This window comes from Falco peregrinus, chromosome 8, assembly GCF_023634155.1.
Source record: "Falco peregrinus isolate bFalPer1 chromosome 8, bFalPer1.pri, whole genome shotgun sequence".
NCBI lineage: Eukaryota > Metazoa > Chordata > Aves > Falconiformes > Falconidae > Falco > Falco peregrinus.
Window position 1 is genome coordinate 53,328,548 of NC_073728.1, and position 25,980 is coordinate 53,354,527.

Sequence of the window (25,980 nt, forward strand, 5' to 3'; positions counted from 1 at the left end):
GGATCTGGCTGGGAAGCCTGCTCTCTTTGCTCAGTTCAGTATCTGAAATTGAGGAAAGGAGCAAAGCAGATGACAGTTATTTTGCTGCTCAACCCTCATTAGTTTAAAAAATAAATAAGTATTACTAGTACATGAACGGGTATAGTTTGTGTCAGCAGGAACTGCTGTACAAACAATAATTTGCTTGCCGGTCTCTGGCTTCAGCGGTGCTCTGCTAGTGGTGGGCACACGCACTCAGTACTCTCTGTACTCTCCCAACTGTAAGGGCTGAAAATGTCTCTTTTCCACAGTGAAGAACAAAAAGCTGCAGCTTTCATCTGGGATTTCTGATTTCTTCGTCTGTAGAACCTTGAGTCACTGCACTAGGGGCTGTGTGCTTAAAGAGTGCTCTGACATCAGCCCAGATTTGCAGATGGGGTGTGCAGTAGTCATGAGTATTTTCTTTTGCAAACTGTTTTGGGGTTTTGTCAGCTGGAGAGGGTTAACCACATCAAGCAGCTACTGGGAGAGCAAGGGGACTGGAACCTGGTAACCAGTGTGAGCTGGATGCGTGTATCCCTCATCCACGCACTGAGCCACCGCTGAGATTTCTGTGTTGCACTAAACATTTTCCCACGTGGCTTACTTCTCCTTTGCGAGATTTCAGACCTACACGCTATTTGTATTTGAGCTATTTTGAATTTTGAAGATCGTTTGCCCGTGTAACGTAGCTGAAATAGTCAGAGCGGCCTCACGCTCTGCAGCGCGGCAGGGGGCGCTGTGCGGGCTGGGGGCGCTGTGCGGGCTGGGGCGCTGGCCGGCAGGGGGCGCTGTGCGGGCGGGCTCGGTACTGCCCGCTCGTCTCTGTATAACCGAGCCCGGGAGGCGGGTTCGTGCGCACAGGCGGGCGCGCTGTCTCTATAAAGCAGTATCTCTTGCAAAGCGTCAGATACTTTAGTTTTACGGCATTCTAGCATCACGTTTTTGACCGCTTAAGGGAAGCGAAGGGTTAGAACGGAGTCATTTACAGTCAAGTATTATTCTCTTATTTTTACTTTAAATGGAACTTGACTTTCTTCTTTCTTTCAGAAACACTTTTGACTTCCTTGTGTGAGGTGCAAGTCCTTTTCATGATACGGGTTCATAACCTCCTCTTCAGCTAAGATCAGCAAAGAACAGCTGATATAAATAAATAAATACTCTTCTATCAGAGCTCTAGGTAAACTAAGTAGAAATCAATCGCTTCCTTTCCTTTTTTTGGTGCTTAAGAACTTGATTCTGGGAGGTCACTAATGATACGGTAGAGTATATTTAGACATTTAAAAATATTGGGTATTGTACCATGCCAAATCCCTTGTGTGCTACAGTGTTTTGACAATCTCTTTTAGGAGAGTTTGATGTAGTACCTAGAAAAAGTACCTAGTGATTCTTTATATCCATTTCATTTTCTTAAGTCCTACATATATCTCCAAAAGATCCTATATACCATTCAGAAAACTGTTACCACATTTATAGAAGCAGATGTAGAGATACTAATCTTGAGAAATTCTGGTTTGTGTATTCCAGGTTGCAAAGGGATATGATCTTTTGTGTCTGAGCTTTCCCCTGTCTTTCCATTCTGTTTCTGTTTTGCTTCATTTTGGGGCAGTCTGTTATTCAATTGCCATGTCAAGCCACGGAGGGCGAGAAAGGTTTCCATCGGTCTGTAGGTGTTGAGCTTTCCTCAGGAAGCAGCCCAGATGCTTTCTGTCTGTATATGACAGGCTTCCCTTTTCACGCTGAAGTCCAGTCTGACACCTCGGTTTTGGTCTCTGACAGGAGGAGCAGGCTGCTGTCATTGCAAATGAGATGGCCGAGTGATCCTGCGCTGTTCATCTTTCTGCAAGAGACAACTCCAGCTGGGACTTTTAGCTTTACTGTGCTCATCTGTGGCAGCTTCGGATTGAACTATGAAATCCGTTTACAGCCCACTTAACAAACAGTGATGTTTACATCTGGGTATCAAAGCAAGCTGTTTGCTGGAGTTCAAAGGCAGCTTTACAAGCACTAAATCTGATAGGTGAGGAAAACGTCCCCTGCTTCCTTCAGGTGCTTTGTATGTGTGTGTCTTCAGGGACAGAATTAAGCAGGAAGGGTTATCTTCCCTGGCTTAGCTCTGACTTAACAGTCCTTGGTCAACAATATGCTTCCTGGGTGGGTTCTGCCATTGTCAGAACTATATGCCTTGTATATAGATCTATATGCCTTGTCAGATCTATATGCCTTGTTGTATGCAAGGGCATTAGTCAGAGGGGTCTCCTCTTGCAGACAGGGAAGAGAAATAAGTGCTCCCAGGGCCTTCCCCAGCTGCCCAAAGGCAGGTATTGACTAGCTGCTAATTAAAAAGTGGGTCTGAGGTGACTTGTGCCACTGCAGGCAAGTGCTGGAACGAACCACTTTGGGCTTCTTTTCCCCCCCAGCACATAGGGGTAAGAGATCTTCCTGAAAGAGGGTGCGGTGGCCGTGGCTGGGAGTGGCTCCAGTGCCTGAGAAATGCCGTCTAAACAGAGAGTACATAGGGTAAACAGATCCAGCAGGAGGCATGCTTTGGGGTGTGAGCACTGTGGAGAGGGGAGCATAAAACATCGTATCTCAGCCAGGCAGTATGCCGGTGCTTGGGTTTTTCTCTGATTTGGGAGAAAGATGAAATCAGTGTCTGGGTTTTGAAAAGAAAAAGATGTTGAAGATATTTTTTTATTTGAGGAAGAGCTATAAGGAGTTGATGGAGATTTTTGCTTCTGCCTCACGCTAGTCTCTAAGCTTTCCAGTGTGTTAGAAGCAGCTGCATACTCCTGCTCTTGCCCACAGTGTCTACTCCCGAGTTACTAGTTCAAGCAATTCAAATTTAATCCATTGTGGGGGGAAGATGGGGCATTTGTTTGTACGCGTAGGCACGGTGTGTGATAATAACACAGTCAAAACTAGTGCACCATCAACTGGAGAGATTCCATTAGCTTATTAGCAGTCATTAGGTGTTGCGATGAGATAAGCTTTCTCTATTGCAGACTTCTTACAGAGCAAAACCACCAGCTTTGTGTTTGCAGGGAAGAACTTCTGCTTCCTGTGGTACGATGCCTCCAAAGGGGTCATCTAAGCTGGAAACATGCCATTTAGTATGAGAGTGTGAGATACATACGAATGCATAGGTGTGCATTGTTTGTGACTGGGGGAAGGAGACATCTCAGTGTTGGGATACCCAGCCTGACCTGTGGATGCTGGCCTTGGTTTAGCTGATCCAGCTGTATCACACCCTTCCAAAGAAGGGTGAGGCAGGGACATGAAACATGTTAGCAAAGCCGCACAAGAAGTGCTGAACTTTTCTGGAGGTATCACCCCAAAACCTGGCTTCATCTCAGAAAACAAGCTTTGGCTGGGAGCTTTCACTACAATGACTCATTGTTTTGAAGTGCTTCATTTATGAAGACCCCCAGCAAACACCAGCTTTCAGGAACAGGCCGTTCTTAAGAAAAGCTGCCTGAGACATGGAGGTATGTCTGGTAAGGAAGGTGCTTGCAGATCTGTCATTTGCAAGAAAATGTTCAGGATTATGACAGGACAAGCTGTTAAAAAATGTCCTCGATTCCACAGGACAGATGTCTGAGAAGCAGGGGATAGGTCAGCTTTTTCCTTCAGCAAATATTTTCCATGATGGTCCGCAGTTTAAATGTGAGCCTTCACAAATGGAGCTGTAAAGGACAGATGACAGGCTGTGTATCGGAGCTGTGGTGCAGAAGAGGGGGTGGCAGGGTTCATCTGCTGCATGTAACGTGCTCTGTGGACAAGCTACCAGATCTGTGGCTGAACTGGAGGTCTGCAGACAAGAGGCTGAGGGTAATGGTGAGAGAGCATAATGACAGTCCCGCTTTGGCTGCTGCTGTTTGTTTGTGGAGGGAGGGCAGGGATCATCTTTTAGGGTTTATTAGATGAGGGCCACACTTCTGCCATAAAAATAAGCAGCAAAATTTTCAGTCAGTTTTCAAAACATAAGTCGTGTTTCTCGGTGGTCTACGCTGGCTGGATCCGTAACTAAGGTGGATTTCTGCTTGAGAATATTTCCAATGTAGTTTAATCTTCTTTTCTTTCTCTCAACCTCTTTCCTCTTCCAGGAGCAAAGACAAAAATCACAGATTTTATGTTAAAGTTGGACTCTGTCTTTGCTGCACTCATCTTTCCAACGCGTTGGCTGAGCAAGGAAGGGAGCAAGCAAGGAGAGGTTAGGGGTGCAAACGTGCTTGGTCTAGCAAAGGGCAAAAAATCTGGCCGTTTGCAATGGCAAATGAGTTGTGCTCTCAGGTGAGGCTGTCCACGGGGAGCCAGCGCTGCTGACGTGGAACTCTGTGTCGGCTCCCAGGGGGAGACAACTCCTCTTTTGGCTGCTCTAAGCTTATGCAAGAGGAGCACAGATGTTCACAGCTTGAATTTCTGTGTAAAGATGATTACCAATAATGATCTTGGGACTGCCATTGAGGGCTGTAAAGGTGGTGGCAAGTGAATTGGCTCTTTCACAGAGAGTAATGATGGAGTGTAATAGTGGGGCACAGTCATGGAAACTAGTATGGAGTAAACATATCTGTGTTAATCTATATAGTCATTAAAGTAACCCCTGGATTAATAGCTGTTGTTCAGCCACTGGCAGTAGTTATTGCAATAATGCTCTATACTCTCCTTTGTGTTTTCTGTTTTCTACAGATAGAGGGATGCCCTTAAGTAGGGTTGGATTTAGAGATTAGTGATACGAAGATGACCGTTGATAAAATCTGACAGCCCTTTCAGACACTTGTTATGTCAAGAGCCCTGTTTGGTGGGTGGGATTCATCTGTCAGGAATATGAAAACAGATTCATTACTGAGGCTGCTGGAAAAGGATTTAGTTCTGATACTCTGTCTGGATCATTGCCTGGCTCAAACACACCCCATGACAGCTGGAGGTCCTCCTCATTTGGGGCCTCCCTAATCTTGGTGTGGAAGAAAGCTTCAAGGAAGCCAAATGTGCTACTTACTCTGCAAGGAAATAAATTTTCCTCTTGTCCCAAAGGACTGAGAAGCCCCCTTCACAATACCGCTTAGAGAGTACAGACCTTGGCACTACAGCTGTTGTGTAAGGAACATCAGCTAGCATTAGCATTCCCGTTCCATTGTGGTCCAGAGGAGATATTTAGGGTCTCTCTGGGTTTTTTTACTGATTAATTTCAAGAACTTCAGAAGAGCAATTAAAATAATTTAAAAATGGCAGAATTCTGTAAAGTGTCAAATAATGTATACTAAGCTCTTCTGCCAAATCCTTGGAATACTTTAAGTAATAATCATATATTTGACAAGAAATCTACTAGATCTCCTAATAACATGGGCAATTTCAGTTCAGTTTAACAGGAAGCAGTGGAACTCAGGTACTGGATAAATTCTAGTTAAATTATTTCTTTTTTTTTCAACTAAATGAGAAGGTTCCTGTGATAAGGTAAGTCTTTCAGATGCTGATTGAATATGTGACTATTTCAGATTCAGAAAGGCTTAATCTATATAAAAACTGAAAGAACTAAAAGCTTTTGATATTTTTATTGGGTTCATATTAGTAGAAAAAACGTTTTTATTGCCTTTTGGCAGGATAGTACTCAGAGATGGCTCAGGAAATCTAATGCAGAGAAAAAGATTGGATCCAAACCTAGTGAAGGATTTACAGTTGACAGTTACAGAATGAAAATGCTCTCCTTGGCTTTAGCGTTTACAAAGATGGGTGAGGAAAACTCAAGAATGACTCAGAGTCTGCCGCATGTGGGCTGCCTGCTCCAAGAAACTATCATTTTGCTGGCATTGTTACGTATTTTTCATCTGTGCTAGGAATTAAATGGACATAATTTGGACCCAACTGGTTAGTTCCGTTGCACACTATTAAGTCAGGCTGACGTCAGTAAATACCTTACATACCTTTTGATTCTTCCTCATCTTTGCTGAGCAGAGCCGTTTCTGAATGTATTCCATTCTAAAAGCCACAATCCTTTGGGCAGATGATCTTCAGGTTGAGGTTATTTAGTTAGTAACACCTAAATTGAGAGGTATTTTGAGATGCACAAAAGCATTTAAGTACAACTAATACACTGTTACTGATTATTCACAGAGCTCTTGATCCCATTTAGATGACAGGAGAAGGCAGGGTAAAATAAAAGCCATTTTGAAGTGCACTGAAATCAAAGGCAAGGCATCATTTGACTCTCTCAGCTCTGACTCATATTCAAGTTTTCGGTGGTTACCAAACACATTTCTAATACACATTCTCCCTGATGTGTCCTTTGTTATAACAGACCCACAGAGGACCAGAGTTTGGAAACAGAAAGAGACTCTCTGGAGCCAGGGATTCGTACTACTCAAAATCACGATGACCCTAGTACTGGTTTTCATTGCTCATGTGAGTCCTTTTGGATTGCGCTCATTCTGCAAGCTAGACCAGCATCACAGTGACCCTCGAACGTGAGCTCCCTCAGGCAGATGTGCTAGGCCAACGTGCGGGCTCCTATGACTGCAAGTAAATTGTAACCAGCAATGAATTAAGCTTATTAATATGACAGTATCTCCGTAAGCAAACAGCGGTTGCTTGTGCCCCGCTGTCTGCTTGTGGCTAGAAACATGCAGCAAACAGAGCACTGAGGCAGGTTTTCAGTGGGCTGGGTTTATTTTCCCCACTCAGGTCCCCTGCATGGGCATACTGTGTGCACAGCCTCTCCCTGAAGCGTACATCTCTCTTTGAGAGCGGGACGGGGGGGATTTTAAGCCTTCAAACAAGCTGAATGTGGAAACGATATAGATTGGAACCAGGCACTATGTGTGAGTAAGAGCTTCCCACGCATCCTTACAAATACCCCTCAGCTCCAACACTGTCAGTCCCTCTGTTTCCACCATGAGCAATTTCCTAGCTCTGCTGATACCCCACAGCTGGAGTGGAGGCACAGGCAGTGTGCTGTGGTGTGATGCAAGTGGAAGTTGTCTTCATTTTTAAGACACGGTGGTAAATGTTTTCATTTCTCACTTTGCTTAGGCATAAGATCCTGCAGTAGGAGCAAGTCATGTATTACATTTCTGAAGTAAATGGAAAGGGTTTTGAGAATGTATTGAAAGCATTTTTCTAATTGTTCTGCTGAGACACTGTTTGTCCTTTTTTTTTTTTTTTTTTTTTTTCATTGCCCTCTCCAAGACTGAAAACAGAAAACATAGTTAGTGTTGAAAGAAGTGTGAAGGATAAATGTGGAAGGGACATTTCCCCATAAGGATTAATCTGTCTGCATGGTGTTTATGAGCATGACCTGTTAGTACACTTGGGCTGCAGCCATATCTCCATACATCTCCCTCAGTAATGCAGCTGCTGACTGCCTCAAGCACTGACATTTACAGAGCGTGTATCATCCAGTTATTGCTTCACATCCCTCCAGACAGTCTTGATCATCAGCTAATTAAAGTCTTTTGCTGCTTCTGCACTCTTCCTTGGAGCTTCTGTTTTGCGAACACAGCTTCCCATTGGTGATGTGTTCATTATGTCTCCAAATTTTACTTTGCAGCATGACCATGACTTAGTTTATGAGTAAACTGAGTATCAGAGGCGTGGAAAGCTGCTCAGTGGAAAGGGTGGCTCACCCCATGGTGCTGTGCACCCTGACACTGTCTAGGGCCCACTTAAAGTGAGCTGCCCCAAGTTTTAGTGTTGGGCTGTTTTCAACCTGGCTCTGGAAGTAGGCAGCCTGTTGCTCTGCTTCCTTCAGCACAAGTAACCTCAGTGCATCTTTGGATTTGCTTGTCTGGGCACATGCCCTACTATCAATTGTCGTGCAAGATCTCAGAAATGCTTCTGGAGCCTAGAAAAATACAGAAATATGGAAATATAACTGTGTTGACAGATCAGCCTCCCAAAGACAGTTTAGCAAAGCCCCAGCCAGACGATTTCTTGTTAGCTAGCTGTTCTGCTAGCACATTACCTCTGGCGTGGAAAAATGTAATCGGTTGTAATCCAAGCTACAGCAGGCATCATGCTTAACACTTCTGATGCTTATTGCATTCAAAAAAGTGTTCCCAGACCATAAATGTGGTGGTATGATAATTTGCTGATGAGTACTAGTATATTTATGTGAAGGAATAAACGTATGGTTGTTGGAGTGAATCTGTGAGAGATGTCAGGAAAAAGATGGAAAGGAAGGAAGAAAGGAGCATCCTTTTTCAGTCAGATTCACTGGGAAGCTTGGAGAAACAGAGCTGCACAAAATTAAATCTGACTCCCCCTTTGCAAATGCCTGTCTTGAGCGTGATGCCCATGGCAGTGCCATCTCTTGGTGTAGATAGAGATGAGGTGGGCACAGAACAGGTGAGGGAGAAGGAGGGCTCAGTAATGATCTAAGCGAAGGTGTGGGGAGGAAGAGAGCCAGTGCACGAGCACTGGGTGCAGCAGGCAGGGTTGTTCTGGTAGATAAACATTAGGAACTTGTATTATAACCCAAGAGCTCCTTGGTATTTTCAAAGCAATGGGGGTTACAAACCGTAACCTTGCTGTTACAGTTGTTTGAGCATATCGTAAGGCAAGTATTACTTGTTAGCATTGTATGTTTTGAGCAAAAACAGTACAAGAAATGAGTATGAGCCTGAATTTACTGCAATGTACATAGAGGATTTTTTTATTATTATTATTTTTAGAAACAGCCAATGCGTTACATGTTATTCAGCACAGGCAAAGACTCTGACACTGCTAGCCAAAATGGTCAATGGGAAGATGAACTCAGAGGCTACAGGAGCAGCTACCTTTAGCAAAGGTCCTTTCCATGAGACAGCTTCTTTTCCACAGAAGTTCTGACATTATTGATGGTGGACAATGCCGTTTTCTGGGTTCACAGAAGCATTGCTGAAATTACAGACTCACCGATAAAGCAGGAGCTGCCAAGTGGTTCGTGACAGGTTTATTTAGTCCAACAAGCAAATAGCCAGAGGTGACACAGAACATGGACATTTCTTGTTTGGTATTTCATTCAAATACGGTGTTTGGAATTAGAGCCTTTTTTCCAATCTGAACCGTTGACCATTTTGGCTAGTGAGCTACTGATCCCATTGATAGAGCCTTCTGAACATTGCCTGTGAGTAAAATGCAGCATTGAGAAGTTAATTTAAAATTAAGAAGAGAGATATTATTAAAGCACATTAAAATATAGGAGAAAACAACACTTCAAGGACAACAGCGGAAACAAAGAACACCATCACTATAGCATCCCCATGCTGCTGGTTCCATATCACTCCAAGAAATTTCACACCAACCTTTTGACGCCCTTTAATGGGGACAAAGAAATGCTTTTCTGGAATTTCTTTAAGCAATTTAATACCCGAGGTGAAACCAAGACAACCTATTCTGCAGTCTTTTATACCAAATCCAGATAAAACCCCAAGCAAGCAGTTCCACAGAGCTGTAGATCATAGGACTGAAGCTGCCCTGGATGGATTTTTTCCAAACTTTCACCCATTGCTCCGTTTTTGTGTCAACAATAGAGTTGAACAGATAATGAGTTCTTTTGGAAACACTACCCTGTAAAAACAGGTCATTGCTGAACTGTTGTTAATGATGAACCAGGAATTGGTTCAAACTATCTCACCCTCTCTTTTCAAACAGCTCTTGTTCTTCCTATCAGCACCTATCGCCACAAACAACCATAGTTTGTCTCTTTCTAACTGCTAGCGGTTTTCTATGTTGGTAAGTGTCTGGCATCTTCTAATTAGGGCTGTTTCTGCCCACTGTCCTTTTGAATCCTAAAGGAAAAAGATGTGAAGCTTTATCAGTGACTTTTATGTGGAAGAAGTATTTAAAGAAGTCAGACACTATGGCAAGGAAGCCAGTTGTTCTTATCATGCACAATTTCTTTTCCCCAACCGAGCAACATTTTTGTTTGTTCAAAGCAGGATTTGTTTGTTTCAGTAAATACCTGTCACATAGCAACAGAAATATTACTAAATAATAATACATATAATGTTAAGCTCCTGGGTCTAGAAGCTTTTAATGAAAAAAAAAACACGTTCCTGATAAAAAATAATAAATAATGTCACCTTTTCTTTTTACATTAAAAATATCTGTACATGATTACACAATACAACTAAGTACAACTTTATTTTCTAGGCTCGGGGTGGCATCTCTGGGTTAGATCTTCATCTAAAAGAGTAGAGCCTCATAGTCTTGATCCTGCATATTTCCCACTTTATGAAAATCATTTTCCCAAAGTTGCGAAGTCTGTAGCCTTGCTTATCCTTTCCATGCAATGTGGAAGCAGCTCACAAGGAACACAGCAACATCTACATGCAGGAAGCAGCGAAGGACTGAGATCTTTGCAAACAGAGATGCGCATATGGTGATAATTGGAAGTCTCGGAACTTCTTGTCTCAACTGGAAGAGAACAGAAACAAATAGAAAAATAAAGATGGAAAATGTAAGTAGAAGTCTGTCTTCCTAATGTAGCTAGAAAAGTTTTTTTAGATGGTATATTTTTCAAGATGGCACTTAGTGATCTATAACAGACTGACTCTGTCTTTTAGCCAACCTTTCTTCTTGGTAAGAATGCCCGAAGTTTGCTCAGATGACAACGGCACTGGCAGCTTGCCTGGAGTTTGAGAGCCACGTCCCATCCGTTGGCCTCCGAATGGCAGAGGATGGCCACTGTCTTTTAGCAGTTGGCCTGGTTTGAAGTGGTGCTTGCAGGGCCTTCTGCTAGCAGTGAAACGTCTCTGTAGCTCCCACTCCAGCTTGTCAGGCACTGTGTGCACCCCATGAGTCTTCTACCAGTGAACTTGGCCAGGAAACACAATAAAAGCATTCACAAAGCAAGCTCTGCAGGGCAGGGTGAACCAGCAGCTCGTGCTGACCTCTCACCAGTAACTAATCAAAAAGCAAACATTTCCTCTTACTTTGCTAAAGACGACAGTGCTGTTTGTCTCCTGACAGCATCTGGTCACTACTGGGCAGCATCTTGCGCAGGTGAAGCAGGCTTTTAGTCTCACATCATGCTAGGGCTGAAGCCAGAGCTTGTAATGTTTAAGATCATGATTATCACAGAACAGAGAGGTGGCTTGTACACAGGTGGCAGCTGGAAAGGAATAATAGAACTCCTTGCACTGGGTGGTCTGTATCCGTGTTGTTTCCTTACATTGACGGAAATCAGCTCGCTCCTGGAGTAAGGCTCTGATGCAGTCATACAGTCCAGCTGTCCTTGCAGATACAGGAAAGTCCTCAGCTCTTCTGCTCATGTACCTTCCCATGCCCCCACCAATCTACACATGTGCAGCTGGACATTCATTTGAAGTCAGTGCAAAAAGCATCATGACAATGCAGATGAATGAGTTTCCATAAAGTTCTGCTGTCCATGAATCCTTTGGGTATCCTGACAGGCATCTGTTCCTTCAGCTGGGCCACTCCTCTTCTAGGACCATGACTAGAAGCAGGACTCTTGGGATTCAGGGTCATTGTGGATGGGAAGCTTCTCATGTTCCTGATGATGCCCATTACGTAGAACAGTGTACCTAGGAATGGAAAAACATAAAGGAAGATCTGGTAGCACCAGTTAAAAGGACAAGCTTATGTAAAATGAGTTCTTGAAAACACTGAAGTATATCTTAAGACAATACATCTTCCAAATATCCAGATCCCACATGAAGCAAATGTGAATCCCTACTTTTCTTCATGACAGGAAACCAAATCTTCAGTATGATGCGGTCAAGGCAGTCCCTGAAAACCAAGAACCTGTTGGTTTTCATGTATCTAAGGTGCAGCTGGTAACGAGAGGAAACCAGACCAAAGAACTAAGAAACACCGATCATCTGTGGGTGGACTAGGCTGAAGGCGCTTCAGCTAATGTCTTTGATGTGAGTGTTTAAAGAATCATTTGAGACTACCTTGGGACGTGAATGCTGTGTAAGATGAAACCAAGACCAACATTTCAGCTGTAAGGAATCACACATTATCTCTTACATGTTCCTCATCTTGCTGCCCATCTCAACGTGACTTTCTGAACATAACTGTTGGTTTAGTTTGCTAATGACGTGCAGCTCTTCTTCCTAAGTGGAGCGCAGTGCTTAGTAGGAACCAGCAGATCTGAGGTGATAGCAAAAATGTTGGCTAACTGGAATAAAACTGATATAGCACATCTTTCTAGAATGTCACATCTAATCATTCTTGCTTGCAAACCCCCTGAAGGGTACAGAGCAAGCCAGGTATCTTCCCTTGGCAGTCCCTTTCATTTAAACTAAAGCTGAACCACACCATCCCTCGAGTCAGCCCAAAAGTAGGAAGCTGCAAAAATAACTGTAAAAGCATATTTTTCCCCTAGTCCAAATGCATATCAGGGAAATCAGGTATCTGATTTCTTCTGAATACTTTCTTCTGCTGAGTCTTTAGAGATTATAGCTATATTATTTCTCTTAGTAACAAATATACAAGACATACCTGAAATATCCACATCCCAATAAAGATTAAAAGAAGAAAAAAGCCTAAGAAAAGATCAGTTCTCCTGCTGTTAGCAGAGGGAAAAGAAGCACTATCAGCCTCCAGATTTGTTTGAATAACCATTAGAAAAAGGGTCAGGAACTCCACATCGTCTACATATTCAAAAACTGATACTATGACATCAATTTACTTGGCATTATTAATCTGGATGCATCTCTTTCTCCACTGAGTATACTTGGGACTTAGGCTCCTAATTAAGGTGCTTATAATGCCACTGAGATGTCTGAAGTAGATGATCTGAATATCCTACAAATGACGTGTCCGTTAGTTCCAGTAAAACTCAAAATGAAAGCCAGGGTATAAACTGTACTGCCTGTCTGAATTTGCCGTGGTGAGTATTCCTGGAAGAATTTACCCTCTAGTGTACTAGATGCTTGTTGTCAACATGGTCAGGCTTGGTTGCCTTAATACAGGTCACTCTACGTGCAGATACATGTATCCATCAAACACACCTCCTTCGTACTCCATCACTTTAAATAATTATTGTAAATTTCAAAAAATGTGATCATTCTTCCAACAAGATACAGACTTGATGTAAGAAACAAGAAAAGACATTTTGCATCTAACACTGAACAGGCACTCCGATTAGATGATCATGAAGCATACAAGTCGTAACAGAATTTTAATTTTTTTATACCAAGTCAGACATGGCACATGATGTGAGGCGACCCACCAGCGAGACCTCCAGCGCAGCAGAGGCTCTGCTACAAATGGTGACACAGAGGATGAGAGCCAGGAGAGCCCCTGCGCTGCGGACGTGGCTGACACAGCGCAGAGCAGCTCAGGACTGGCTCGGAAGCACAACAGACAGGCACCCAAAGCTGACTTGGTACAGGATATCCAAAGAGCCAAACCTTGCTGCTGCTTCTTCTGCGGTAGTCAGAAAACAGTAGTGCAAGATCAGCAATTTAGCAGGTGATGCCGTTTGTTACAAAGATGCATTAAGCTTTAAAGAGAAGTCATTAAGGTGTCCCAGGGTCTCTTGTGGCACAAAGTGGCTGTCTGAAGCCTCTGGCAGTTACCTCAACACTTCAGCTGTTTACCCTGTGGGGAAAGAGGACCGGTAGGAGAGGAGGAAAGAGCATTCACATGCAGGGTGCCAAAGCTGCACTGCAGGGGTGATGGCTTGCTCTGCTAGCGGCACATCATTCCTAAAAGTCTTACCAGCATCTCCAGGAAACTGTTAAAGAAGTCCTCTGCTGGCAGGATTTTTGTTACCAGGATTGTTTTCACATTTTTTTTTCCCTTTACATGAAAGTTCAGAGCTACCTGTAACTTACAGGGCACCAATTTAATGTCAGATAAAAGACACAATTACAACATCCCTGCTTTTTTTTCACACCGCCATGTCTTAACTGATCTGCTCTTTGAGCATACAATGAATTTTTCAGGTATCAGCATCTACGGGAAGCAAGATTAAGAGAGAAAGCACAGCTGCACCTGAAACTCATTTTTTGCCTCACCTACAGGAGCACACACCTACCGTGCCTCGGCTGTCACCCAGCTCGGGAGTCAAACACTGCAGCATTTCCCTTCCCAACCACAAGAAGAAAACAAGACTCGGACCCTGCATGTGTGGGCTGAATGTTTCAAGAGAAATTTATCAAGTAGGTTTGAGTAATGAACACATCTGAGGAAGCCATAATATGTGAACAGGAAAAAAATTTAAAATAATTAAATGCATTAAATAAATTATCTGCAGCAAATTAGTTGCTTAGCTTTCCTGCCCGTAATGAGTTCCTTCCATGGGATTTGGACACGCTGTCACGTTAAGCTACCAAGCTCAGTTACAAATGGCATCCCAGGCTGCTCCTGCAGCTGGCTCCTCCCCAGACTGGGGACCAGTGATACTGTCAGCTCACCTGACAGCTTCACTCGGATCACCACCACCGCCACCCAGCAATGAAGCCCAGCGATGGAAAGGAATTACCTCCTATAAAGGGACCCTGCTGCAGGCTACTCACGTACTTGCCAAATGGAACTTTAATTGTGATGATGACCAATTTGGAGATAATTGCTTCTGCATCTCCTGCTGTTTCTGACAGTCCAGTGGGCTCTCTAATTAACTGCTTGGATTAGCTCTCAGCACAGCAGAGGGGAGCTGTGTAGCTTTAACCTCTGTAGGCCCACAAGTACAACAGGGAGCCGCAACATTATTCTGGGAAATCGGCAAGAGCTGGGGAGGAGACACCAAGGGGATGCAGTGGCTGTTTGTGATCTTTCCGCTTTCGTTCTCCCACGCCAGATTGTACAATTTATTAAGGAAGCAAAGCCAACAAATTGTTGGGCTCTGGCCTCTGCAACCATGATGAAAAACAGTCACTATTTGCATGGAGCCTGAGGTCCCTGCTTACTTCTCTCCTGATGAGCAAACCCCTAGCATCCAGTTCTGTCCCCCAGGTTCGTACCTGTCTTGCTGAAAAGCAGAAAGCAATGTAATTTTGGGGCAGGGCTGCTGGGTCTGAACACAAAAGCTAACTGCATCCATTTCTGCGGCAGAACATGACCCAGCAGGAGGGGAGGCAACATCCTGATGGTGTGTGTGCCACTCCTCTGTTGGAGCTCGCAGCCACCGATCCAGTTTCCAGAAGGGAGCCTTTTCCTGGAGTTGATGCCTGGGCTCCTTTGGACAGGGGGAACAGACGAGAATTGGAAAGTATCTTCCCAAAAATGCCTTCTACCCAACGCTTCACGCTTGCAGTATCTGTGTAACGCTGCCTATACTGCTTACACATACCTATGGCTCCTCTGTACCAGCAGAAGCGCCTGGGCAGCTCAGCAGTTCTGCAGCTGTTTTACCTGTGAATTACTCCCCTGGTTTTTAACCGCAGTCCTTGCTCAGATCGCTCGTATCCATCCTTCTTCCCTAAGCTCCCTGCAAACTCCAGTTCATCAGCCCACAGGCAGTTAATCCTGGTGGCTGCTGCAAAGGGCAAGGGGCCCCTTACAGGTACAGAAGCTGCAAGGGCTTGGATGACGGTGGTAGAGACTGCTCATTAACAACAGACTGACAAAATGAGAGCAAAGGCAGCCTTTCCCAGCTACAGCTGCATCACTAATGGGCTAAAGGACTTGTGGGGCAGCATCTCCTGTGCTTCCCAGAGCCTCTGAACAAACATGGGCCTTAGTGTTCCCTCAGCAGCTTCTGTCCCTTTAACCCTGGCAGGAGAAATAATGTTACCTAAAGGGTCACAATCATAGCAAAGAAAAAATAAAAGAAAATAAATGCCCACGACTGCCCAAGCACGGGAAAGCTTTCAGCTGGGCTGGCACGGGGGAAGCCACAGCCATCCCAAACCCGCCTCAGGTGCGCAGCTGTCTCTGCTCTCTGTTCAGCAATCCCTTCCTCACACACCTGATCACGTTATTAATTGCTTCCGTTTTTGAACTGACGGAAGGTGGTTCCTGTCACCCTGACATTCTCTGGGACCAAGGTGAGGCTTTGCAGCTCTCGCTGGGAAGGGTTTGCTTTTGGGGGGGCTGGTACTGGAGCTGCTAACTCTGCTCCCCAGGACTTTTGCCACCTAAATCCACTCCCCCTCTGCCTGGAAAAAGAAGGACACATTGTCACTGGGTAGCGAAGAACTTTGCACACGCATTCAGATGCCAAGAGGTCAATGTTGCTGCAGAAGCAGGTGAGTGGTGCATTTATGGGTACGTCTGTTACTGGTTCTGCTGGGATAGCCCGGGTCCCAGGTGGGTACACAAAAGGCCACAAAGTCTGGGAAAATTTAGACGTGAACTGTACAAAAAGCTGATAAGCCCCAAGTTTCTTTGTATTTGCAAATCTTTTTGATAATCTTTACATTATAAATGCAGAATACTTACTGCCAGAGTTTCTAAATACCCTCTGTAATGCAAGAATAGAAGATAAAAACCTTGTATCAAATGCTGTGAAATCAGCGCTGTTCTTAGATGTTCACATTAAATTGTTTGAAGCCTGTAATATACTCTGCCGCTGGCTGCAGCAGTGACCTTACAGGTGTGCTGGGCTGTGAGTCTGCTGTTGAACCCACACTCACACGATTCAGGAAAATTACCCCTAACTGAAAGCAGACTGTGGTCCTCGGCCACCCCTGTACTGGGATTTGGGGGGTGTTGCTGGCAGTTCATTAGTGACTCCCTCCTGGACTGATGGAGGAAGCTCAGGCATGGCAGTCAGGCAAGGGGCAAGTTCTAACTGTGATACTCTTAAAAATCTGAAATAATAAGAAAAAAAAAAAAGTGAAGATTTTGTGGCACTGAAAGTTTTCCTGAGTCTGTGCCAATTTCTATGACTTTTTTCTTTAAAAATAAAATCAAAAAGCAATAATTCTGTAAAAGTTACAAGTGAAATCTTTCATTTAAAGGTATTGTAATTAGTTGTTGTTGTTGTTGTTTTGGAGATGTGTCCATTATTGATATTGTTGTTTTAACTTTTTTGTTGTTGTTGTTGTAAATTGCTTGTGTTTCAAATGAAAGATTTCAAATTAAACTGAACATTAGATTTCAATAAAACCAAAAATCTGAGAAGTCTAAATCTATTAATGTTTTCCTGACAGTAGCACACTGTAGTCCAGACTAAAGCAGAAATCTTTGTGCTGAGCTCTTGCAAGCTCCTTTTAAAGACAAAGCATGCCCTGAAAAAATGCGCAGGCTAATTTAGTAGGTTGAATGTTTAAGGAAGGTCAGAGCATCTGAGAAACATGCAATTATAAAGACTTACTTGCTAGGTCAGAAATAATGAGTTTCAAGCTAAAATCAAAGTGGTATAGAATATGTTTTTTCCCATTCTCTGGAAGTTTTCACAATTTCAAATATTTTCCCCATTTCTGATCTGGACTAAGGCTACAACTTCTCATGAGACAGAGAAGGGAAGGAAAGAAAAAAAGAGCAGACTCCAATTCATGTTCAAGGTCTTTTTCTGCCTTTTATCAAGCTGACTGATCTAACCACTGTGATAGTGGCAATTTTGTATGTGAGCACTCATCTGCCCGTCTCTTTCATTTTCTCCCTTTTCCAGTTGTTGATGGCCGGCATGCCAAATGAAACATGTAGAATATATTTCTTCCTTCACACACAACTAGAAACATCCTCCAGGATCCTGGAAAATGTCTCAGTAATAAGCTTTTGCACAGCCAATTCGCATCTTTGAATGTTGTGACAATGATTGTAGAGGGAAGCCAGAAAACACAACTATTTCTGGTTATTCTTAGTGAACAAAATCAACTTTTCCACTGCTCTCCCATTCCTCCTACCTTGGTTCTGCTCCCGGCAGGCTCAGACAAGCAGACAGGAGTCCTGCACCTTTGCATCTTGTTCTCCACTGTTCCCTCTGAGTTTTGCCTGCAGGATTCTGATGACCCCGTGGCTGTGCCACAGCTGTGGGGTACAAGTGATGCCAACTGCCTCGGTGCAGAAAAGCAAAGCTTTCAGCATAAGAGAGCTGTAAACTGTGTTTCTGAGCAGCTCACCAGCAACACAGTCCTCAGGCAGCTCAATGGGTGAAGATCTGCTGCAAGTGGCATCTTGAGGTAGCCTGGGTAGGACATACCACAAGGAGATGTGAGGGCCAGGAATTACAGCCTGGATAATGGCCAGAACTGCAGAAAATGACACTCCTTCAATCTCAACAACGAAACCTTGACAGAGTGTCTCTGCTTCCATCTGTGTTTAGAGCAGATCCTGAAGTCCTGATGTGAAAATAGTGGGGCAGAACATCTCAGAAATAAAATACTGCAAAAGAGTTGAAGCGCAAAGAATTGTCTCCAGAATCCATTACGTCTTGCAAGATAATGGAGCTGGTAAAGTGAAGCTGGTGCAATAAAATCTCCAAAAAGGAAGGCAAATAGGTGGCGATCGCTCCGTGTCACATCACAAAACCTCTTGTTATTTGCAGAAGCACCCAGTAAACACTTGTTGGGACTAGAGGAAGACAAGACGTTTCTATGTAAGATGTGATAAACTGTGAAGATTTACTTTTTGCTTGAGCAAATAAGTCCCATTTTTAATAATGGGATTTAATAATAATACCGTTATTGTACTCAGCTACCGAAGACAGCAGAGCATAGAAAGAATTTGCACATAGGCAGAAGCTGACTGGAGTGTCTTTTAAGCAGCTTTCAAAATTGAATAAAGAGCTTCCAAATTGAATACAGAATTGAAACTTTTCTCAGATTTGAAAACCGTGTTGGTCCACAATTTACCTTTCCCTGCGTTTTTCTTTCTCTCACGGCTGGAACCCTCTTCAGCGGTTTCCGTCTGGAATATACACAACATCACTGTTGTAGCTTCACGCTCAATACGGTGCTCATTTCTCAAAGCTCCATTTTGTTCAGATGGACTTAGAAAGAATAAATAACTCTCTTCAATATCAAATTGGGATTACAGCTAACAATCACTTGGCAGACCAGGGTAGGTTATTTTAATGAACACATCATTCTGGTATAAGCCTTCCACCATCTGTTCAGTCCCATAATTATAAATGCAAACAACATAATTCATAAATGCACTATAAAAGAGAGGGAAAGAGAGAACAGCTTAGGATGACTGTTTGTTAGTTATTCCAGGCAGTGATGAATCTGCTTACTTTGTTCCTGTTTCAGGAGCAGGTAGAACACAGTCTTAATTCTGTATTTTATGGCAGTCACTAACCCACGGTACGTGATTGCCTGTAGATGATAGAGATGCCGTTAAGTGTGGTACAGTTTCCAGTTGACACCGTTTAGCCGTGTCTATGATGGAAGCACCCAAGAAAGATCACACAAGACCAATCTGAATCATGGGTCAGGGATAAACTTTTGAGCGTGTTTTTCAGAACAGCAGGAAAGAGCCTGCAGCACTGGAGTACTCTGCCGTGTTACAGGAGCTGAGGGCAAAGAGGGCAATGCTATTGCCTCCCTGAAAAGAAGCTTTTAACATTTTGGAAAAACTGAGGAATCTTGGGAAACACTCAGAAAGTTGAGAAGAGTGTAAACATAAAATCCAAAAAATCTCTGGAATTTGCTGTTCTAGTCTATGACATTTTTCATTTTGAAAAAGGCAATTTTTATTTTTTTTTAACCTGAAATACACAAGATGTCAAAATGAAATGTGAACAAAGTATGTTGTTTCATTCCAATTTTCTGTTAAAAAAATAAATATACATAATCCAAATTAAATGTATTTTCATGACACATTTGATTTTAATACAGCTGCATATTTAATTTTCAAAAGGTCAGTGCAGAATTGTCCCTCTCTCACAATTACCAGGCTCATAGACCCCATAAAATTAAAAGCTTTCTAGTAACTCTGTAATCTCTGGGCTGAATGACTCACGCTTCCAGCCACTAAAGTGAACTTCCACACGTGGCCATCAGTAGAAAATCATTATAGCAGGGTGAGAAGGACACCCTCTACATACTCAGCCCAATTCCTGGGGTAAAATGGAGCCAGAAATCACAAGCCTGTTCTTTTTGTTGCAATGGATCAACATTGCAGAACAATGCAGATCGATTTCATATTCAACGCTGCAAAACTAGCAATATATCTAATATCTCTAGGATGAATAGCTCCTGTTGTTTCTTTGTGGGTTTCTCATTTCTGCCTGTTTCCGAGGTGAGCAAGACACTTGCCAGGTTTCCTCGCAATAAGGTTTAAATCGTCCTTGTGCTGCACCTGATTGACCTGCAGCCCAGAGAAGACCAGCGTGTTATCTAAGGTGAGTTTACTAAAGGCAGGTCTTTCACTGCACCTGTGCATGACTACTTGTGATCTGCTTCGTCCAATATAAGCCAATCCAGAGTGAATTTATCTTCTAAATGTATGGGAAACCCATGAATATAAGAAGCATGCATGAAGTCAGAAAACGCCATGAGAACTGCTCCAAGAGAACTCCCTCAAATGTCACATATATTCCTTTAACGCTGTAGAGATACATTTAGTGTTTGTGACTCGTGCGGGGCTCCCACCCCAGCGGGCTGGAGGAAGCTGGATGCCAAACCAGACAAACCCCGGCATGGGGATGGTGAAGCCGTCATTACAGCCGGCTGCTGCTTCTGCCTCTGCCGGGGAGCTGGGTTAGTCTGAACGGCAGACAAGTGTCTCCATCCCCTCCTCCCATGGCGATTTCTCTTCATTGCAAGCTGACAGCCTGCAGAGCCCATAAAGATATGGCATGATCATCTGAGTAAAGTGGCTGGGGTACGTGATTTGCTAAATGGCCTATTGGAGCTCTGGTGGAGAAACAACTGACCAGGCATGGTCGGTATCTCTGTCCCTTTGCAGCCAGGCCCAGGAAAGCACAGTAATATGGGAAAGAAAATGAAATCCATCCTCTGCAGCGAGCCTTACAACAGGGACCTTCCTTTGCCTTCAGTGTCTTTTACTCCCACGTTGGGGAGGGATCATCATTTATCTGTGTGCAAAACCAACCTAGTCAGTGGACTTGGTGTCTCAAGCAGCATCATCACCAAAGAGAGAATATTCCTAAATTCTTAAAATGTCCTAGCCAAATTGGAAGTCCGTCCTAGTCTTACTACTTATTTTTTTAGTTGTTTTTTTTTAATAAAGAGGAGCAAATATCAGTGGACAATTCCTCCTTAGAGAGGATGTAGTCCTTTGGGAAAACATGGGTAAAATCAACAGAAATACAATAAAACGTTCAATTTTCCCATTGCAGTTGAATGGTGAAAATCCAGATCTCAGGAGAATATTTGGATTGTTAAATTATTTATATGGATACGACAGCGATGTTGATTTTAAAGTCCTTTGTCGTCAAATTTAAATAGAAATTTGTCTCTATTTCACGATGAGTGTTTATTTTTCCCCACTTTTGAGTAGTTCTGCTGAATATCTTAATCATTTTTAAATCAAATAATGCTGTTCAGACCTTGTGAGCTAGAATTAAGCACTCATCAATCTTTACTAAATTTCAGTTACAGGTTTTAGAAACAGCTGTCTCCAGTCCCAGTCCACATAATCCAGCCTTCAGTGCATGTTGCAAGTTTTCTACATGCCTCCTCAGATTTAAAATGAGCAGACAGTTCTCCAAGCAAGTGAAGGCCTCGACTGAGAGAAACATTGCTGGGGAAAAAAAAAAAAATCTACTTTCTTTGTATCTGACAAGTCACAGAAAACAAAGCAAGCATCTATCAATACATTTGTTTATCTCCTTTATTTTTCCATTGTTCCATCATCCCTGCAGGATGTTTTCCTCAGCTGGAGGTCACCTGTTCTCTCACTCTCGCAAGCCAGCTCTGGCTGCTGCTTGCTCTAATGACCTGCAGCCCCAGGACACGTTCCCAGATGGTCTCAGTCAGACATGGGCCAAGGCACCCCCGCACAGCACAAGGCAAGTCGCTGCAGCAACACGAGGGATGTGCCCATCTCCAAAAGCGGAGGTGCGCACGCAGTGCCTAGCGGTTACGTGACCACACTGACACACAGGCACTACTGCTTTAGGCTGATGTGCAATAGAAAAGTTTCATATTTTTTCTGGCAAAACAAGACCAAAATCCCCTCCAGTTCATGTATTTCTGTGTTTACAGTATATCTTTTTTAAGGAGGCTGTTTAACCCCTTTTAAAAGTGCAGGCAAAAAATAAACTGAAATATGATTTTGAAAGAAAATGTCATAACACTTCAGCATTTTGTTTCCTTTTTGTTTTCTCCTGCTGAAAACACATACTGAATTTCACAGAATAACAGACTGGTCAGGGTTGGAAGGGACCTCTGGAGATCATCTAGTCCAACCCCCTGCTCAAGCAGGGTCACCTAGGGCAGGCTGCACAGTCTCATCCAGGTGGGTTTTGGATGTCTCTGGAGAAGGAGACCCCACAGCCTCCCTGGGCAGCCTGTTCCTGTGCTCTGTCACCCTCAAGGTAAAGAAGTTCTTCCCTCAGATTCAGAAGGAACTTCTTGTGTTGCACTGTGTGCCCATTGCCCCTGGTCCTGTCACTGGGCACCACTGAACAGAGCCTGGCCCCGTCCTCCTGGCACTCGCCCTGAAGATATTTGTAGCCCTTGGTAAGATCCTCTCTCAGTCTGCTCTTCTCCAGGCTACACAGGCCCAGCTCTCCCAGCCTTTCCCCACAAGGGAGATGCTCCAGTCCCCTGATCATCCTTGTAGCCTCCGCTGGCCCCTCTCCAGCAGTTCCCTGACGACCTTTTCCTCCACAGGCTTCAAGACTACCCCCAGGATGAGCTGTCAGTTTGTCCAATCAATTTGTTTCCCTGGAACTGCAACTGTTCATTACATCTTCCATTTTTTTATTCTTTTTATTGCCAGGCTCTATTAATGAATTTGGTCTACAAAAATTTATAGGAACCCATTTGAGCTATTTCAACTTCACTAGCTAATGCCAGCACACTGCTCCTTTGCTCAGAAGCCTCTTGTTCCATGAATGGAGGAAAACCACATTGGTCTCTCCGGTAAAGCGCCGGACACAGCCCTTCACTTGGCACAAGAAATAGATTGGACAGAGTTTGATTAATAAAGATAACTAATTAGAAGCCTGGCCTGAGTCAGCCAAGGCATTTCATATAGATCAGCAAAGAAGCAAAGAGTTGAATTCAATAAAAAATTGGGCTGAAGGAACACAATTTTATATGTCATTGTCTCTGGGTACTGGCTAAAACCTCTTGCATGATGTTATAACAATGATCTTAAAGGTCTTTTCCAACCTAAATGATCTATGATTCTATAAAGACGTCTCGTTGTATTGAATAATAACCTCTTAAGATGATAATAACATCCTTGACAGACATCAAAAATTAAAAACAGGAACATGACTACAGATATTTTAATGCTAAGCAAACAGATAAATGGTAAACATATGCTAACAACAAAGATCAGCTAAGTTCTTCAGTGAGCTATTTTAAGAAATTGTTGATGGAAGATTAAAGGGACTCAGGACACCTCAAGATTGCAGAAGTGGCTTTTCCAAGAATTCCTGTTTGATTGTGGGCAAACCATGCCATTTCTCTGGGCCTTCTTTCATTGTGGATAAAATAGAGGCAATAAGACTTCCTTTGTATGCCTTGTCTTTAGATTTTAGCCTCTTCAGAATAAGCATCGTGCCATTTCATAAAGATACAAGTCTGGCACAACTAAATTGTAGCTTGGTTCAGCGCTGTGGTGCTCCAGCAGCAGCAATTAGTCACTTAAATAAAACTAGATGGTTTTGATTTCAAAATGTTGGAAATGCTTTCTAGGACAGAACAACCTACAGCTGCAGGAAAGGTGGTTTAATTATTGAAGAACTTCTTTCTGACACTAAATCCTTTATACTCTCAGAAGCTGGGAATATCCTGCCTCTGGGTCACTGACCGTAAGGATACTCTCAGGCTGGCGAATAGTAACGGGGCGATGACTGCATTTGGTTTGTACCTTCTGTTTCTCATTGCACAGTCACAATAATTAGACTGCGCCTTTCCTCCGGTTCTTTTAGCCATGCTTACTGAAAAGGCTGAAGGCTCCTGGCTGTGACGGTCACGCTGCAGCTCTGCAGCGCTGTGCTTGTGATGCTGAGCTGGCGGCGGGACGGGACGCCCCCTCTGCACCCACTGGCACCTGTGCTCTCTCCTGCTGACCGTGTAATGCTGCTGTCTTGTTTGAAACTTCAGCATCTGGGTTTCACCTGACATAATTTCAGGCAAGGGGAATGGCTGAGACTAGCCAGGCACTGTGCCTGTTGGCGCTGACCCACACTGGACAAGTTTATTTTCCATTGCCTCCAGTGGAGATTGTTCTGAACGTCCGCCTCATATTTGTCACTCTTGGGCCCTTATTAATTATAACATGGATGTTGCTAAGATATGCCTGAGATTTTTAATAACTTTTTAAGTAAGGACAGCAAACAATCTCCGAGTGGGGCCCCTGGAAGAGGTGAGAAATACAGGACGTGAACCCTTGAGCATGTGTGTTTGTGACTGTGTTTGTGTACCTTCCTGCCTGTCCCCGTCCAAACTCTTGTCTTATGAAACCAAACCTTCAGCAGCACGCAGTTCAACAGGCTAAATTTTTTCAGCATTAAGCAGTGTCACCATTGAGAAAGTTAATACTTTGGGAGATGGTTACCAGATCTCCTCTGTGCGCCAGAATCACTGAGCTGCTGGTGGCTCGGTGGCTTTTCAGACATGAGCCAACAGGGCTCAACTAGACCTGATACAAACCAAATAACCACATACCCAAAACATGCCGTCACTGTTGTCAAAGTTGTTCTCTGCTGTCAGCCTGACCCAAGCAGCAATGCTCAACAGAGAATGAAGGTTCTGTTTCTCAGGGAGCTGATAAAATCTCGTTGCTGTTGCCCCTGTGCTCCTGTGGCCTGACTGCATTTTCCATTTCATGCTCAAGCAGGTGCCTGTGCCTTCCAGAGCTGTCAAACATGGCAGATTTCAAACAGTGAAACTCAATTTAAAAATTATCAGTCTCATATCTGCTGATACAGGGCTGTACCAGTTGCCATTACTTTATCCATCCTAATTTTGGCCATTGGAAGGGTGCCTCTGCATGGCTCCCTCAAGAGACTATTTCATGCGCTAACAGATGTCAGCATTGACTAGCTTTGCTGACAGTCATCTGAATTATGCTTGTCTGATGTCCCAGCCTGAGGTTTTCACTTTTCCCAGTCTCCTTACACTTCTCTTTCAGCTGCTTGACCTGAATGACATTTATAAGTTTCCCTATTTTCCACTGCAGGAAGATCTGCTCAACTTTAGCAAAAGGCCATGGACTTTGGATATTATGAACATAGCTGTGACAATGCCTGCTGATGAAAAATGTGGGATCCACATAGCAACCACGATGATGGAGTCAGTCCAGAGATGCTGACTTCTTCCGTCACAGATCTGCAGTGTGTTCTTGTTATAATAGTTGATGTTTCCACAAAAGAAACAGAAACTTGGGCACTGGAGGACAGAAACTAAGCTAACTTTAAAATCAGCAAAGGAGCCATTTGTTTTCAGTAACCTAAATCTATTTGCTAATTATAAACACCAGGGTAAATAAGTAAGCAAATGAGTGAGGCCATTCAATGCCATGCTGCAGAAGGTGGGCATTTCCCCCTTTTTCTTACATTAACTCTGTATTCCCATTTCTCTCTCATTAATGTTAGCCTTGGCACTACATTATATGCTCTAATTACCTGCAGATTTTGGCCTACAGTTCATTTTTGCACTATAATTAGTACAACATTCATAAGAGGCCCAAAGCTGATGATTAGGAGAGTGCTTGGAAGTGCTTGCTTACATTAGAAATGCACAGCATCACATTAAGAGTGGTTTATAACCACCCACAGATGGGATAGCTCATAATAGACATTGTTTTTTAAGTAAGGTGTTTCAATCACCAAAGTACAAGCAGGATCAATTAAGGATATTCAGATGGAAGATAATGAATGTTTTTTTTTATAAATGGAGGTCTCACAACTGGCATAATTAGATCTTTCATCTGCTAGGAAAAAAACACAAGTCATTTGTCAAAGCTGTGGAATGAAAT

At 43.4% G+C, this 25,980-nt stretch overlaps 1 protein-coding gene and 1 long non-coding RNA gene across 5 annotated transcripts in view; one reads left to right on the top strand and one right to left on the bottom strand.

Annotated features, from left to right (window-relative positions):
- Window positions 1–800: 800 nt before the first annotated feature.
- Window positions 801–17,657, top strand: LOC114010566 (uncharacterized). The gene is made up of 3 exons (XR_008748310.1): window positions 801–3,855; window positions 6,314–16,157; window positions 17,525–17,657. It is a non-coding gene; the product is annotated as an uncharacterized LOC114010566 (long non-coding RNA).
- Window positions 11,404–25,980, bottom strand: part of HTR4 (5-hydroxytryptamine receptor 4) — a 142,036-nt gene continuing 127,459 nt past the window's right edge. For 2 of the 4 annotated variants that reach the window (XM_055811488.1, XM_055811487.1), the window contains one exon: window positions 18,614–18,762. In XM_055811488.1, the coding sequence (XP_055667463.1) occupies window positions 18,624–18,762 (139 nt within the window). In that variant the 3' untranslated portion in view covers window positions 18,614–18,623. Of the gene's footprint in view, window positions 11,541–18,613; window positions 18,763–25,980 lie in introns of those variants that run through there. The other 2 variants (XM_055811490.1, XM_055811489.1) reach the window with 2 other exon arrangements.